The sequence below is a fragment of the Peromyscus californicus genome, unplaced genomic scaffold (genome assembly GCF_007827085.1).
Source record: "Peromyscus californicus insignis strain IS unplaced genomic scaffold, ASM782708v3 Scaffold_8__1_contigs__length_139910024, whole genome shotgun sequence".
NCBI lineage: Eukaryota > Metazoa > Chordata > Mammalia > Rodentia > Cricetidae > Peromyscus > Peromyscus californicus.
Genome location: NW_026294606.1, coordinates 1816252 through 1831585, shown reverse-complemented (window position 1 = coordinate 1831585; position 15334 = coordinate 1816252). Strand labels below are relative to the sequence as shown.

Here is a 15334-nt window from a genome sequence, read left to right as displayed (position 1 = left end):
CAGAGATCCGCCTGGCTCTGCCTCCCGAGTGCTGGGATTAAAGGCGTGCGCCACCACCGCCCGGCTCAATCAACTTTTAAAGCAAGACAACAATGAAGAAAAAATGTAGCTTAAACAGATAATGCAGTAGCCAGGGATGCACAGAACATGTTACTAATGACATCTTCCTAGCATTGAAAGCAGATTGACATTGTTATTTTACAAAGTGAAAACATATACTTTAATCCAAAAAAGCAAGAAATGTTCCCATTAAAATGGCTTAGTTCCTAATCATCAGGGAAATGCAAATCAAAACAACTCTGAGATACCACCTTACGCCTGTCAGAATGGCTAAGATCAAAAACACTGAAGACACCTTATGCTGGAGAGGATGTGGAGCTAGGGGAACTCTCCTCCACTGCTGGTGGGAATGCAAGCTTGTACAACCACTTTGGAAATCAATATGGCGCTTTCTTAGAAAATTGGGAATCAATCTCCCCCAAGATCCAGCTATACCACTCTTGGGCATATACCCAAGAAATGCTCAACCACACCATAAGAGCACTTGTTCAGTTATGTTCATATCAGCATTGTTTGTAATAGCCAGAACATGGAAACAACCCAGATGCCCTTCAACTGAAGAATGGATAAACAAAATGTGGTACATATACACAATGGAATACTACTCAGCAGAGAAAAACAATGGCATCATGAGGTTTGCAGACAAATGGATGGATCTAGAAAAAATCATCCTGAGTGAGGTAACCCAGACTCAGAAAGACAAACATGGTATGTACTCACTCATAGCAGGATACTAGACATGAAACAAGGATGACTTGTCTGCTACTCACATCACCAGGGAGGCTACCTGGAAAACAGGACCCCAAGAAAGACACAGGGATCACCCAATGACAGAAAAATGGAATGAGATCTACATAAACAGCCTGGACATGAGTGGGGGTAATGAAAGGCGAGGGTTGAGGGAAAGAGAGCTTGGGGGAGCGGGAGATCCCAGCTGGATCAACAACAGAGAGGGAGAACAAGGAATAGGAGACCATGGTAAATAAAGACCACATGAGAATAGGAAGAAGCAAAGTGCTAGAGAGGCCCACAGAAATCCACAAAGATACCCACACAACAGACTGCTGGCAGTGGTCGAGAGACAGCCCGAACTGACCTACTCTGGTGATGGGATGGCCAAACACCCTAATTGTTGTGCTAGAAACCTCATCCAACTACTGAGGGATCTGGATGCAGAGATCCATGACTAGGCCCCGGGTGGATCTCTGGGAGTCCAATTAGCGAGAATGAGGAGGGTTTATATGAGCGAGAATTGTTGAGACCAAGGTTGGATAAAGCACAGGGACAAATAGCCAAATGAATGGAAACACATGAACTATGAACCAATGGCTGAGGGGTCCCCACTGGATCAGGCCCTCTGAATGGTTGAGACAGTTGATTGGCTTGATCTGTTTGGGAGGCACCCAGGCAGTGGGACCAGATCTTGTGCTCATTGCATGAGTTGGCTATTTGAAACCTGGGGCCTATGCAGGATTGTTTGGCTCGGCCTGGGAGGAGGGGACTAGACCTACCTGGACTGAGTCTACCAGGTTGACCTCAGTCTGTGGGGAAGGCTTTGCCCTGGAGGAGATGGGAATGGGGGGGGGGGGGGGTTGGGGGGAAGGTGAGGGGGACGGGAGGGGGGAGAACAAGGGAATCCGTGGCTGATATGTAGAACTGAATTGTATTGCAAAATAAATTAATAAAAAAAAAAAAAAAGGCTTAGTTCCTTTTGAACCCTAACCTGTACCCTGAATCCTACCCTCATCAAAGCTACAACAATGGCACAGTGAATACTTATTCCCACCATGTGCAGAGTCACTTGTAAGCACACAAATGCCTACAGTATTGCTGCAGGCCGCAGGAATATATCATAAGAACTCAGCTGGTTATGGCAAAGTCACTACCTGGAGGAATCAGGGAATTCCTCCAGAGGAAGCCAAATCCCAAGGAGTTTTTGGTGTTACTTGGCTTGTTATATATCAGCTGTCTTCTGTTATGAAAATCATGTGTGCCTTCATAGTTTTCCCAATTGACTTTTTCCTAAGAAGGGCTAACAGTGTGGACTGATCACTCTCTGGACATACACATTCCAGGTATTTGGAGAACAACCTCAGGAAAGGCTTTCTCTGGAATCAGATATCTCCCTTGGCCACTTTCAAGGACTAGCAGTAATAACAGTCCACATATAAGTCTCCTGATTTAAGGCAAATTCCACAAGGAGACACCACCTAGGTCAGGTGGACGTTAAGTAATAGCTTTACAGATTCAGCTCGGACCCTCCTTTCTTACAGCCTTACTACTTTATAGACTGCTAACTCCTTACCTAACCACTTCTAGGAATATTTAGATAACCTTCTGTGCTGACAGCTATGCTCAGCCCAAACCCCAGTTCAAGCTTCCCTGTAATTATCATCATTGGCAGCATCCGGCCAGGTCCATCCCCAGATGGAGGAAAGTACCTTATCAGTGATACCTCCGTACTTTCTAAAAACAGACTTAAGCATCCAGGCTACCCATTTGAGAAGGCCTGGCGGATATGCCAATTAAGCTTTACTTCCTCCTTTCCCAAACCTTACCTCTGGTTCCAGATCTCCCTTTAACTATCACCAGAGGCATCTAGCTGTACACAGGTTGCCTAGCGACTGATCACACTTTCCCCCACCCTGCAGAAAAAATGGCAGATAGCTTGGACAGATAGGAGCCACAGGAAAAAAGAAGACAGTTTTATTTTCTCCCATTGACCTAGCAACTTATAGATTCTTAACATTTTCTACTAATCACGTTTAAGACTATAGTTGAGCACATAAGATTCTCTCTTCTTAGATATTACCCGAATTTAGCCTTTAGTTAATTCATTTCCCCATTGGTCACTTCCCTTTGGGGTTGCAAATGATAATTAACGGTTATTGGCCCCCTATGTGATTCTTATCACCCCTCCGTTTGACCCTGGAAGCCTGGCTTTATATACCAGGACTTCCAGGGCATGGGGAGACGGAGAAGAGAAAAGAGAATGGAAGAACTAAACGGGTAGGAACTTGAGAGGAACAAACTGAGATGGGGAAGAATTAGATTGAAGGGCTAGAGGAGAGCACCAGAGGAACAAGATAGAAGATGAGGAAGAGTCAGATGGGGAAGTACTAGCTGGGTAACAAGATGAAAAGGACCTAGATGAGGCAGAGTTAAGACAAGAGAATTAAGATAGAACTTAGAGGAAGCAGTAGATAAATACAGAGAGAAATCAGCCAAGAAAGGAGCTAGACATGAGAACAGAACTGAAGCTGGGTATAAAGGATGTTGTGCCAGAGGAATTAAAGCAAGTGGACTATAGAGCTCGGTGTGCTGAGATTCTATTTCCTGAAAATAGTCCTCACCGTTAGTAGTTCTCTCTCCTGAGCCCCTGGGATGTATAATATTAAGGCTGGTTTCTCTAATATTATACAAGACAGTATAGTTCTAATAGCTTATCTTTCTAGCAGCCCTATGAGGAAGTGAGATTATTTTCTACTGAAGATGGAAGATCACAATTTTGACAAGTATGTAACTTGAAAAAGGTAACATAGCAGAGTAAGATTCGAACAAAGCCAAGCGTGGTGGCACACACCTTTAATCCCAGCATTTGTGAGGCAGGTGGTTCTCTGAGTTTGAGGCTAGCCTGGTCTACAAAGTGAGTTCCAGGACAGCCAAGGCCACAAAGAGAATCCCTGTCTTGGAAAAAAAAGATTTCAACCAAGGCATTTTCAATGGCAGAGTATCTCTGCAAGTCATCCCCAAACCCTGTCTCAGATGGTAGACTCTTCAGATCTAATCTAGGTAGCCAACATTCCTTTTAGTTAAAACCTTCACAAGTGTCAACTATGACACCATATTTCAGAAAGTTCACACATGCTGTAAGATTCTTTGATCTGCTTACTGGGAGGACAGGTTTATAGCAGGACTTTATAACCTGAAGATGTTTTTACTGAGATCAAGCAGCTCATTAATACTTCTACATTAACCTCTAAAACCAACTTTGAAATGTCTTCAAGCCTTACTAATTTGTCCAAGTTTTCAAGTGGTTTTTTTGTTTGTTTGTTTGTTTTGTACTTCCAAATCTAGCAAAGTGTGTATATTGGGGGTGGGAAGGGGGGTACCAGATGATGATCTCTCAGTCTTACAGTTGAATGGATTTCTTCCTGGAAGGAACCTGAGAACCAGGGACAAGGAGAGTCATGCAAACAGAGCACAGAATCTCACCAAGTTACACAGATCAAGACTGCAGTTTGCTAAGCCAAACAGCTGGAATTTGAAGACACAGGCAGCTGGACGGATGGAAAGGTTCTAGAGTCAATATGGTAGATAGATGTATCTTTAAGTGATAATCTGTGCCTAAGCATGGTGACACTCTACCAGGACAGATAATGATGGCTTGAAAGGGATCGTATTATGGTACAGAGCTCACACAAGAATTTCACCTTTAGGAAACAAGTAGGCCAGGAGAAAGAAATGCATGTTAGTAGGAGGGAAAAGTTATCCTTCGAGAAAGTCAACACACAGGCCTGGAAAGGATGGACCCAATCTACACAGAGGATGGACACAGAGGTTCTTGTGCCCAAAGAAAAGCAACAGAGAAACCAGGAATGTTCAACACACAGGGTTGTTTCCACCCAGAAGGCTAGGAGTGAAGGTTATCAGCAGCCTGGTAAACTTTGAGCTACCTGTATGACCAAGACTATCCCCAAAACCCTTATTATGATCTTGTTTTCCTTAGTCAATCTATAGGACCTATCTTTACAGAAGATGGCACATGTAGTCAATCTATCAAAACCATCTTTATGGAAGATGTCACATGTACTTTACAAAGAGTTTTGATGCAGTCACGTCTTAAGCTTTATTGTGTACAGAGGACTGAGCTAATTATCACCAGGAAAAATTTCAAGTTGTGCTGTGCTTAAATATGCCTAAAATAAACTACCTGGTGTCAGATTCTCAAAGTTTGAACCAACACTGGCTACTGAGTCGTGTTGAACTGAACTGCCTTCTTATCTCATGCAGATTGTTACTCTGTTGGCCTTGGTGGTTGCAGAAATCCACCACACCAATCTACAAAACATGAATGCATGTCAACATAATACTACCAACTCTCTAAAAGAAAATATTATTGTCAGATCATTCCTGGGTAACAGTCACAACAGCTTGCCACTGGTAAATAGCAGCACATATGCCTAGCCATAAAATAAGGCCCACAAGCAAAAAGAACAAGCCAGAAATGGCATCAAAGACCTTGAACATGTATTACTGAGTACATAAGGACAAATAAGACTATCACCACAAAAAACACAGATGAGAAAGAACCAGAACTCCAGGAGATACAGTATCTAAAACCAAAAAATACTCTGAAGCAGATTAAAGTCCTGAAGAAATGTTAATGGGGAATTCTGGGGAGGACAGAAATGCTGCACTATCTATCTGCAGCCCCAGTTACAGGGTGCATACATTGACAGAAGTACCAAGCTACACATTTTAAAATGGTGCATATCACATGTAAATTTTTCAATGTTAATTTTTAGATATTAAAATTGTAGCATGAGTCTTAAAAGTTCTTATTAATAAAACCAAACCCGAGGCCAGTTATTAGGGTCAATGCTGGTAGATCAGAGACAGAACAAGTCACAGCTATCTCACCTTGCCAGTTCGTCAACTGGTCCTGTTTCCTCAGACTGGAAGCCTCTGAGTCCTCATCCAGAATGAATCTCAGCTGAACTGTGTTGCTCCAAAGCCTGAAAGCTTAACCAGCCAAATGCTTAACCAGCCAAATGCCTAACCAGGCAAATGCTTAACCAGGCAAATGCTTAACCAGGCAAATGCTCCTAGTTTCTGGTCCTCATGCCTTATAAACCTTTCTGCTCTCTACCACCACTCCCTGGGATTAAAGGCTGCTTTCTGGGATTAAAGGCGTGAGTCACCATGTCTGGCTGTTTCCAATGTGGCCTTGAACTCACAGAGATCCAGAGGGATTTCTGTCTCTGGAATGCTAGAATTAAAGGCGTGTGCTAACATTTTCTAGCCTAAGTATCTTGTGGCTTTTCTGTTCTCTGACCCCAGATAAGTTTATTAAGGTACACAATATTTTGGGGAACACAATACCACCACAATAAATTGCTATAATTCTTTGTAATAAAAAAATCAACAATTAAGAAAAGTTTAAACTTAAAAGAAAAACAGGATATTCTCCTCTGAAAGTCTTTTCATCATCAGGTGTACTCCATCTTGGATAGATGTGTGCATCTGAGTGGTACTGTCATTCTGTGGAATCCGTTTTTCACTGGCTTTTACTTTTGCTGTTTACATTCTTCACATTTCACAGACTATACACAATCACAAAGCATTTCCTGGGGTGGATGTCCTCTAACTTTGATTCTAACCCAGACTCTGGATTGTTTCGTGTCTCCAACTGTAACAAGTATTATAGAGAACATGTTCACTGCAAACATCCTTCCTTATTCTGAGTATTGCTTTGGGGGAATAGCACCAGTCTGCTAGGGCTGCTCTGACACCACAGAACCAGTGGCTGGAAAAACACAAGCAAGTAATGTATATTTGTAAAAAACATTAAGGCCAAGAGAAAGATCTTCCTCAGACCCTATCAGCATGCCACAGAAAGAATCAGCATTTGTGAGAACCAAAGTTACATTTTAAGTTTTAATTACTATGCCTTAGAGATCAATGAAACAAAAATGGCCCCGATCTGCAAGCCCCTTCCCAAGGACAGATAGTTCCTGAAATGCTGGAGATTGTTTATGGGCGATAACAAGTCACGTTTTTCATTCCCCTAAACAAATTTGTTTGACCCATCTGTACCGGATGTGCTTGATCACATGTGAGTAGGAGGTACATAGGCTGGAAATATGTCAGGATGTATGTTTGCCCTGATTGGACCTGATGGGAAATGCAGTAAATTATGGGTTTTCTTTCTTAAACCCTTGTAAAACTTGACTCAGGGCCATTTTTCTGGGGAATTAAAGATGGAAATGGCCAGAGCCCATCCACCTGGCCAGTATTTAATTAAAGCTTACTTCAAATTTGGCTTTAAATTGTGGTAGTGGTCTTATTCTCGACCTGTGGGATTAATGCATTACCCCACTTGGCTTCCCTAAAGAGACCTCAGCCTCCAAGAGCACTTAGTGCTATGGCTCTGATGTAGCTGAAATCCAGGTTGGCATTTTCATGTACTATCAATGATCCAGCAGAAATTAACACCTACACTTTTCTCATTGATGAGACTGCAAGGCACCTATCATTTTAGAATTATAGAATCACAAATTCACAACAGCCTAACAAATACTCTAGCTTGAAGTTTAACTTTGAGGCCATGTATTTTTCAAGCAGCTGTAGAGTCCGATCTTGGCCTAATCCAATCTGCCACTCACAGGCTATCAAACTACTCCTCTCAATTTAAGTTCTCCCGTTGCAAAGCTGGTTTTGTTACCTATGCCACAGCCAGCAGCTATCAACAGGATTGCTATCCCTTAGAAATTCAACTATGGTTTTAAAAAAAAGGAAACAAAACAAAAAACAAAAAGACCTTGCTGCCTTGGCAGTTTGGATGTGAAGGACTAGGTGTTATTTATATTTGCATTGCTGGAAGACAGATTCCCAGAACCTCATGTCTCAAAGCAAACTCCGAACAATCAAATAGTTCCCCACCTGACTTCTTCACAGCCTGCTCTACTGTATTTCTATGAATTTGACTACTTTAGATACTGTGGTGATTTGAATGAGAATGTCCCTTGCTGTGGAATAATCCTCTTGTACACTGTAAAGATTTGCCACTCAATTTGGTTTAATAAAACGATGATTGGCCAATAGCCAGGCAGGAAGTATAGACAGGGTGACCAAACTAAGGATGATGGGAAGGAGAAGGGCAGAGTCAGAAGTACCAGTCAGACATAGAGGGAACAGGATATGAACATGCCATGCTAATAAAGGTTTTGCAGAGCGTAAATAAGGAATATGGGTTAATTTAATTGTAAAAGTTAGCTAGTAACAAGCCTGAGCTATTGGCCAAGCAATTATAGATAATATTGAGTCTCCATGTGGTAATTTGGAAGCAGATGCCAGGGTGGGCAGCAGGTGGTCAGGACAGGAAACATCCCTTTACAGTCCCCCACTGTCTCAGGCATTTGAATAATTAGTCCCCAGTTGGTGGTGCTATTTGGGGAGGCTTAGGAAGTGTGATCTTGCAGGCATGGAGAATTTAAAGACTCCTCCATGCCCAGAGAATGCTCTCTGCTTCCTGCTAGCAATTTAAGATATGAACTCTCATCTTGCTGCTCTAGCTGTCATGCCTACCTACTGCCATTGTCCCCCACCCAATGGTGATGGATCTCTTACAACCCTGGAAACTTAAGCTCAAATAAACCCTTCCTTCTATAAGTTGCCTTGGTCATGGTGTTTTATCACAGCAATAAAAAAGTAACTAATACAGGCACCTTATGTAAAAAGTCATATGAAATTTGTTACTGCTTTTAATATATACAAGTAAGGGTTGCAATGCATTAAAGAGCCAAACAGACCTGTAGTTCTAGTTGATTTTGTAGATTAGTAGAATCATGAAAACCTTATGATAGCCACAATTACATAAGTACTCCTTGCATCTACCACAGAGTAAAGGGCCACTTAAACCACAAAGCTTTTCAAACACCTTGGAACTGAGATTTATGAGTTTAAATCCACATGGTTCTTTTGCCATGGTGCTTATTTATAAAATTCCAACATTGTCAGTATTAAACAGAACCAGATCTGGTAGGAACAACAGTCAAACTAAGACACAGCACAACAATCTCTGTTGGGACACACAAGCCAGTAAGTCACGAATTTACAATGCATTGTGGGAGTTGGGGGTGGGAGAGTTGTGTAGCAGCCTCCTCCAGAAAGATACATGTAGTCTAGGAAGACACTGAACTTTGAAAGACATGTAGAGCCTGTACAGTCACATGCAGTACAAACACCCATACCCTTCATCAATGTCTCCATACTAAGAAACACCTCCTACTGTTAATCCTGAAATTTACCAGAAAAAACAGTTCCACCATTTTGGCCAAATTAAAGCAAGCTTGTATTAAAATGTTAAATACTGCCGGGCGGTGGTGGCGCACGCCTTTAATCCCAGCACTCGGGAGGCAGAGCCAGGCGGATCTCTGTGAGTTCGAGGCCAGCCTGGACTACCAAGTGAGTTCCAGGAAAGGCGCAAAGCTACACAGAGAAACCCTGTCTCGAAAAACCAAAAAAAAAAAAAAAAAAAAAAAAAAAAATGTTAAATACTGACCAAGATGGAATTTGGTCAAGACCATCACCTGGAAACCTTCCAGGTGAATGGCCCCAAGGTACATGTGGTCAGGCTTATATGAACAAAACCCATAGGCCACAAGAACTTTCCCATGAGGCTTTGTTGTTATTTTCCAAGAACTACAATTCCCAGAATCCCAGGATGTTACTTGGTCCTTGGGCATGTGGGGCTTATGGGTTAATTTAGGATCTAACACCACCAGAGACTTTAGCATTTCAACCTACTTTTCAGGGTACTCATGAATGTACCAAGGAACTTGAACTGGGCAATTCAGACAAAATTCAGTGAACCTATTCTTAGTCAAATATATCTGTAATATGTAAAGATAAAAATTCCCTTCACTTGGAACTGATAACACAGCAGGGGAAGTGGGGGATAAGAGGAGGACTGGGGGCAAAAACGAGTCAATATTCTGTGAACTAAGCCAAATCAGTTAAAGTTCTATTTAAATGGAAGTCAACACATTCATAAAACAAACTGAAAACATACAACAGGCTACCATGAGCACATTACTACAGCCCAAACATCCCATTCTTAATAGGCAGTGACTGTGATATGGCCTGTTTGAGCAGCAACAACATATCAAAACAAATAAACAACAACAAAATAACCAACACAATTTGGAGCTACAGAAACAGAATTCCATTCAAATGAAATGAAAATTAAGCAAACTACTGGCTTTAACCCACTTTTAATATATGACAGTTTATTTAATCTTAGATCTGAACTTTGGAATTCAACAAGTCACACCAAATACTATGTATAAGACATTATGTGATACTATTATATCAGAATAGTAGACCAAAGAGAATCATATTAGGTGTGGAAGGATGGAATATGGGCAAAGGGACATGAATCATAAAAGATCAAGTCTATTTTTGTTTCTCTTTCTAACTTTCTCCTTTGCTGGCTCTTTCAGGGGCAGCCTCTAATCTTCCATCCATCACATCTAAAAAAGAAAACCACCAATTTTAAATTTGTTCAGGTCCAATGTCCAAAAGCATTAGAGGAGCAACAGGTTTATTTGGGTTACCATCCTTGTCAGAGTTGATCAGGAAGTCAGAGCAGGAACTCAAAGGCAGGAACTGGAAAAGAGGCCATGAAGGAACTCTATTTACTGGTTTACTTGGGCATAGTAATATATTGTGTACCCTAATAAAATTTGCCTGAAGATCAGAGAACAGAACAAGCCACTAGATTAAACATAGAGGCCAGGCAGTGGTGGCACACACCTTTAATCCTAGCACTGGGAGGCAGAGATCAGGCTAGATCTCTGTGAGTTCAAAGCCACCCTGTATTACACGAGATTGACTCAGTCTAGGAGAGAAACAGCCAGGCAGCGGTGGCACACACCTTTAATCCCAGTATTTGGGAATCACATGCCTTTAATTCCAGCACTTGAGATCTCATGCCTTTGCTTGGGAAGCACACACGCCTTTAACCCCAGCACTAAGAAGGAAGTGATATGGCTGGGCAGAGAAAGGTATATAAGACATGAGGAGACAGGAACTAAGGTCCTTTTGGCTAAGGCCTTTTCAGGCTGAGGAGTCCTAGAGGTAAGAGGTGGCTGTGACTTGTTCCTTTGTCTCTCTGATCTTTCAGCATTTACCCCAATATCTGGCTCCAAGTTTTTTTATTAAAAGACCTTTTAACATTCATGTTACACTCGGGTTTTTTGTCTTTTTGTTTTTTTCCTATTACAACCCAAGATCCCCTGTGGGTACTGTCTACAGTAGGCTTGTGCCCTCCCACATCCATCATTAATCAGGAAAATGCCCTACTGGCCTGCCTACAAGTCAATCTGATGGAAGCATTTCATCAATGAGGTTCTCTCTTGTCCCTCAGGTGACCTGAGCTTGTGTCAAGCTGACAGGATCCAACAAGAACAAAAATGGAAACACTTTCTGTGTCCTTCTGTAAGACAGATAGTTGGTATTTTCTCACCATGGAGATTTCTTCATTGACGTTTATCAAAGTCATGGTCAGTTCCCTGGCCTACACTGTTTCCTCAAAGTGGCTGTCCAATGAGCCAAGAAAGAAAAGCAGCCCTTAGGTCTTTAGGATAAAATAATGCAGAGGGTTTTGACCTAAGAAGCAGATCACAGGGCAGGACCCTTCTTAAAGCATCTCCTAGGGGCAGGGACATGCTCAGTGGGTAAAAGTACACTGCACATGCCTGAGGACCTAAGTTCAACCCCTGGGACCTACATGGTGAAAGGAGAGAACATACCTCTACAAGTTGTCCTCTGAACTCCACAAATGTGTCATGGCATGCCATCCCCACATAAAATAATAAGAAAATAATTTTTAAGTGTCTTCCAGTTTGAGAACTTTATTAACATGCTAGAAGGGACACAGAACTTCATTCCAGCACTAGCTGTAATGTGGCTCCCAAGATTCCAGTTTGATGGTGTTGGATTCTATACCTAGAGAAAAGGGAGCTCTCTCTCCAGCTGTAGCCCTTTCAGGGGGCATGCACCACTCCAACACCTGTTCAGTGTAAGGACTCCATGTTTCCTACAATCCTAAAGTCTGGTGTTTCTAGTTTCCCCTGGTCACTGCTTATCTACCTTGGAAGTCAGCACTCCCCCATGCTGCCATACCACATACCACACCTACTGTGTTTGTTCAGTCTGCAGAAAACACAAACACATGATGAAAGCCTCTGTTATCTTCTGTCATTGATTTTAGAAGTTTTTTTTAATAATAAATCTTTTTCTTAAAAATTTATTTATTTATGATGTATACCCTGTTCTGTCTACATGTATGCCATAATTAATGACTTTGAAAGCATGAGCAGCAGTGGCCTAGGATTTAAACTAGGCTGGCAAGGAGAATAGTGCTTCCAGCAATAGCTGGAAGAAAACCCAGTATATTATTTTAATCATTACAAATTATTTTTCAAAGCCACACAGCATAAAGTGGTGTCAGCACAGGGAGGTTCAGTAGGAGCAGTACTGGGTAAAATCATAATCAAGGAAGCTGAAATCTCCTAAATAAGTAACATTCAGCAAACACCTAACAGTGAAAGGCAACACTATATAGCAGAAGTTCCCAACCTCAACACTGTAGAGCAGCATTTCTCAACCTCAACACTGTAGAGCAGTGGTTCCCAACCTCAACACTGTAGAGCAGTGGTTCCCAACCTCAACACTGTAGAGCAGCATTTCTCAACCTCAACACTGTAGAGCAGTGGTTCCCAACCTCAACACTGCAGAGCAGCATTTCTCAACCTCAACACTATAAGGCAAGTGGTTCCCAACCTCAACACTGTAGAACAGTGGTTCCCAAGGTCAACACTGTAGAGCAGTGGTTCCCAACCTCAACACCATAAAGCAGTGGTTCCTAACCTCAACACTATAGAGCAGCATTTCTCAGCCTCAACACTGTAGAGCATTGGTTCCCAACCTCAACACTGAAGAGTAATAGTTCTCAACCTTCCTAATGCAGCAGCCCTTTAATAGAATCCCTCATGCTGTGGTGACCCCTAACCACAAAATTATTTCATTGCTACTTTATAACTAACTTTGCTACTGTTATGAATCACAATGTAGATAACTGATATTCGGGGTACCTGGTATGCGACCCCCAAAGGGGTGGCAACCCATAAATTGAGAACTGCTGCCTTAAAACAACACAGATTTGACCCAATAAAGTGGAAAGTAGCAGGTGTAGGGGCTTTAAATAATGAACTTAAGTCAAAGCAAGGCAGATGAAGCTTTACTCTCTTACGCGGATCCAGGAGTTAAGTTCTGATTCTCCAGAGGTTCGTGGTTCTTTGTTCATCAGACAACATAAGCACCATATCAGAATTTTTTGGCTTTCATCTGCAGAAAATAAAACTAAAATGAGTAGATTTTATCAAATAGGAAAAAACCTTAAGAACATGCTTAGGAAAACCTCAAAGCACCAAGCTCGTCATTGGCTTTTCTTCTTGTGGGTTCAGCTTACTGTCCAGCTCTTGTGTGGTCAACTTTCTGAAACAGCAGCAGTTTTTAAAGCCAAATAAGAACGATGGAAAGAGCTGAAAGTGCTGGGCTCTTCAAGATGTTTCTAATTTCACATTTCAAACATCAGTAATTTCAATCTTTTTAAAGCAAAATAACTACTATCTGTTTCTGTTTCTGATGGCTAAATCTGTTCCAGGTAGAGACTTACAGAACAAGTAGCAAACAAAAATTAAAGCTGTAAATGGAAGCTATTAGCATACAAGCTATACACAGCAATGCAGACCCTGTAAAGGAGAAGAGGGAGGTAGACATAGTCAGCCCCTACAGCATTCTCAAAGACACACAGCGTTCACCTTTCAGTCTCCTGCAGCTAACAGTGCTTCCAACGGCTTTGCTATCAAAAGCACAAGGACAGGACAAACTACAGAAAATCTCCTCTATATTCACTGAGAGCATCCATCCCTTCATAATTTTTAGGCCTATTTTTCCTCCAGTGACAATCACTGAACTTATGCCTTCTCAGTAACTAATAACTCTAAATAAACACACTAGGATCATTCTGAGAAACATCCATTTTTCCCTTTAAGCTTAAATAAAGCACCAGGAGGTATAGTCTTACCTGACACACATTAATTTCTAGACTCGTAACTTTCAAAGAATTCTTCAGGCTGAACTGATACCTCTGAGTGAAATGTGACTGTTGTACTTGACCTGGTATACATACTAATTCATGAGTAACAGACATTCCAATAATATGCTTTACTATGGAGTAAAGGAGGTCGCAATTTCAAAAAAGAAGGGAGGAAAATGTTAGTTTATGGAGCTTAAACTCCAAAGAATGAAAAGAGGGGTGGCACCCCCAGGGTGTAAAGTAATTCTACACACTTGAGTTCAAGTGTATATTTTTCTCTCATAAGTAAGAAAAAAAGATCTAGAGACATCTTCCCAATCTTTGCTCAGAAGTGATGCACTGAGATATACCACTGGCTAATGAGTACATAATTCACTTTGCTTAGATGGTTCACAGACATAAATAAGCCACTGCTGGTTACATGAAGGCCACTAGTACTCCATACAGGGAATGGCATCCAGGAGCTTCCTCCCCAGAAGCCCCAAGGATGGGACTGGGCATTCCATTGGAAACTGCCTAGGATCCATCAGGACTCACCAGCAGATCTTGGCACAAATTTGAATTCTGAAAATGAATGAAAGGAAAATGAAATGTGCCAACATACATATGCTGCCTAATAGTTCACTTTCTGTATCTTGAATTGAAATTCCAAATGAAGGCTACACTCTGTACCCGTTAATACTCAATTTAAAGGCACAAGGCAGCAATTTTCTGAGATGATAAAGATTATTTTAAGCTGCGAGGCTGTGGTTATTGTTACAGGAATAGATGTTCACAGTGAGGATGGGAGGCTCTAATTCTTAGCCTGAATCTGCAGGCATTGAGAATGAAAGCCTCAGGCTACAGGAGAGGCAGTGTGTGCAGAGAGCAGTGTCACTGAGAAAGGGGCACTCACCCTTCATCTCCAGGTCCTTCCTCTTCCTTCTCGCCCTTGCTTCTCAACCTGACCAGATGACTCTTCCATCAAGCAGATATATACTTTGCCTACAGCTTTGGGTTCTGATTTTTGTTAGGTTGCTTGGGGTCTACTGTTCTTTGGTTATCTTGATGGTGGTGGTGTATGCAACAAGGTCTTACCATGTAGCCCAGGCTGCCTGCCTCAGCCCCCCAAGTATACTTTTACTGTTTTTCATAGGAAATTTTGATATTTTAAGACAGAAAACAACTCTCTCCAGAAAGTGTTCAACTAGTTGAACAACGGTGAAGTGAAAACTGAGATCTTATGGGTAGTACAAAAGCTAACACAGGTGCTGATACAGCAAGGATAGGGATGTGATGAGATGAGTGACTTTTAACTGCAATTCACTCAACAGTTTCTTCTTTCTTTCTTGGTCACAGAACACCAGGAGCTAGAAAACTTGTGGTGATATTTTGTTGTACTCTAAT

At 41.7% G+C, this 15334-nt stretch overlaps 1 protein-coding gene across 6 annotated transcripts in view; it reads right to left on the bottom strand.

Moving 5' to 3' along the window:
- Positions 1-15334, bottom strand: part of Fancc (FA complementation group C) — a 157504-nt gene that overhangs the window by 89293 nt on the left and 52877 nt on the right. For 5 of the 6 annotated variants that reach the window (XM_052729084.1, XM_052729085.1, XM_052729082.1 and 2 more), the window contains one exon: positions 13100-13194. The exons of the other annotated variant lie outside the window; for it this stretch is intronic. In XM_052729084.1, the coding sequence (XP_052585044.1) occupies positions 13100-13194 (95 nt within the window). The remainder of the gene's footprint in view (positions 1-13099; positions 13195-15334) is intronic. 6 annotated transcript variants of the gene reach the window in all.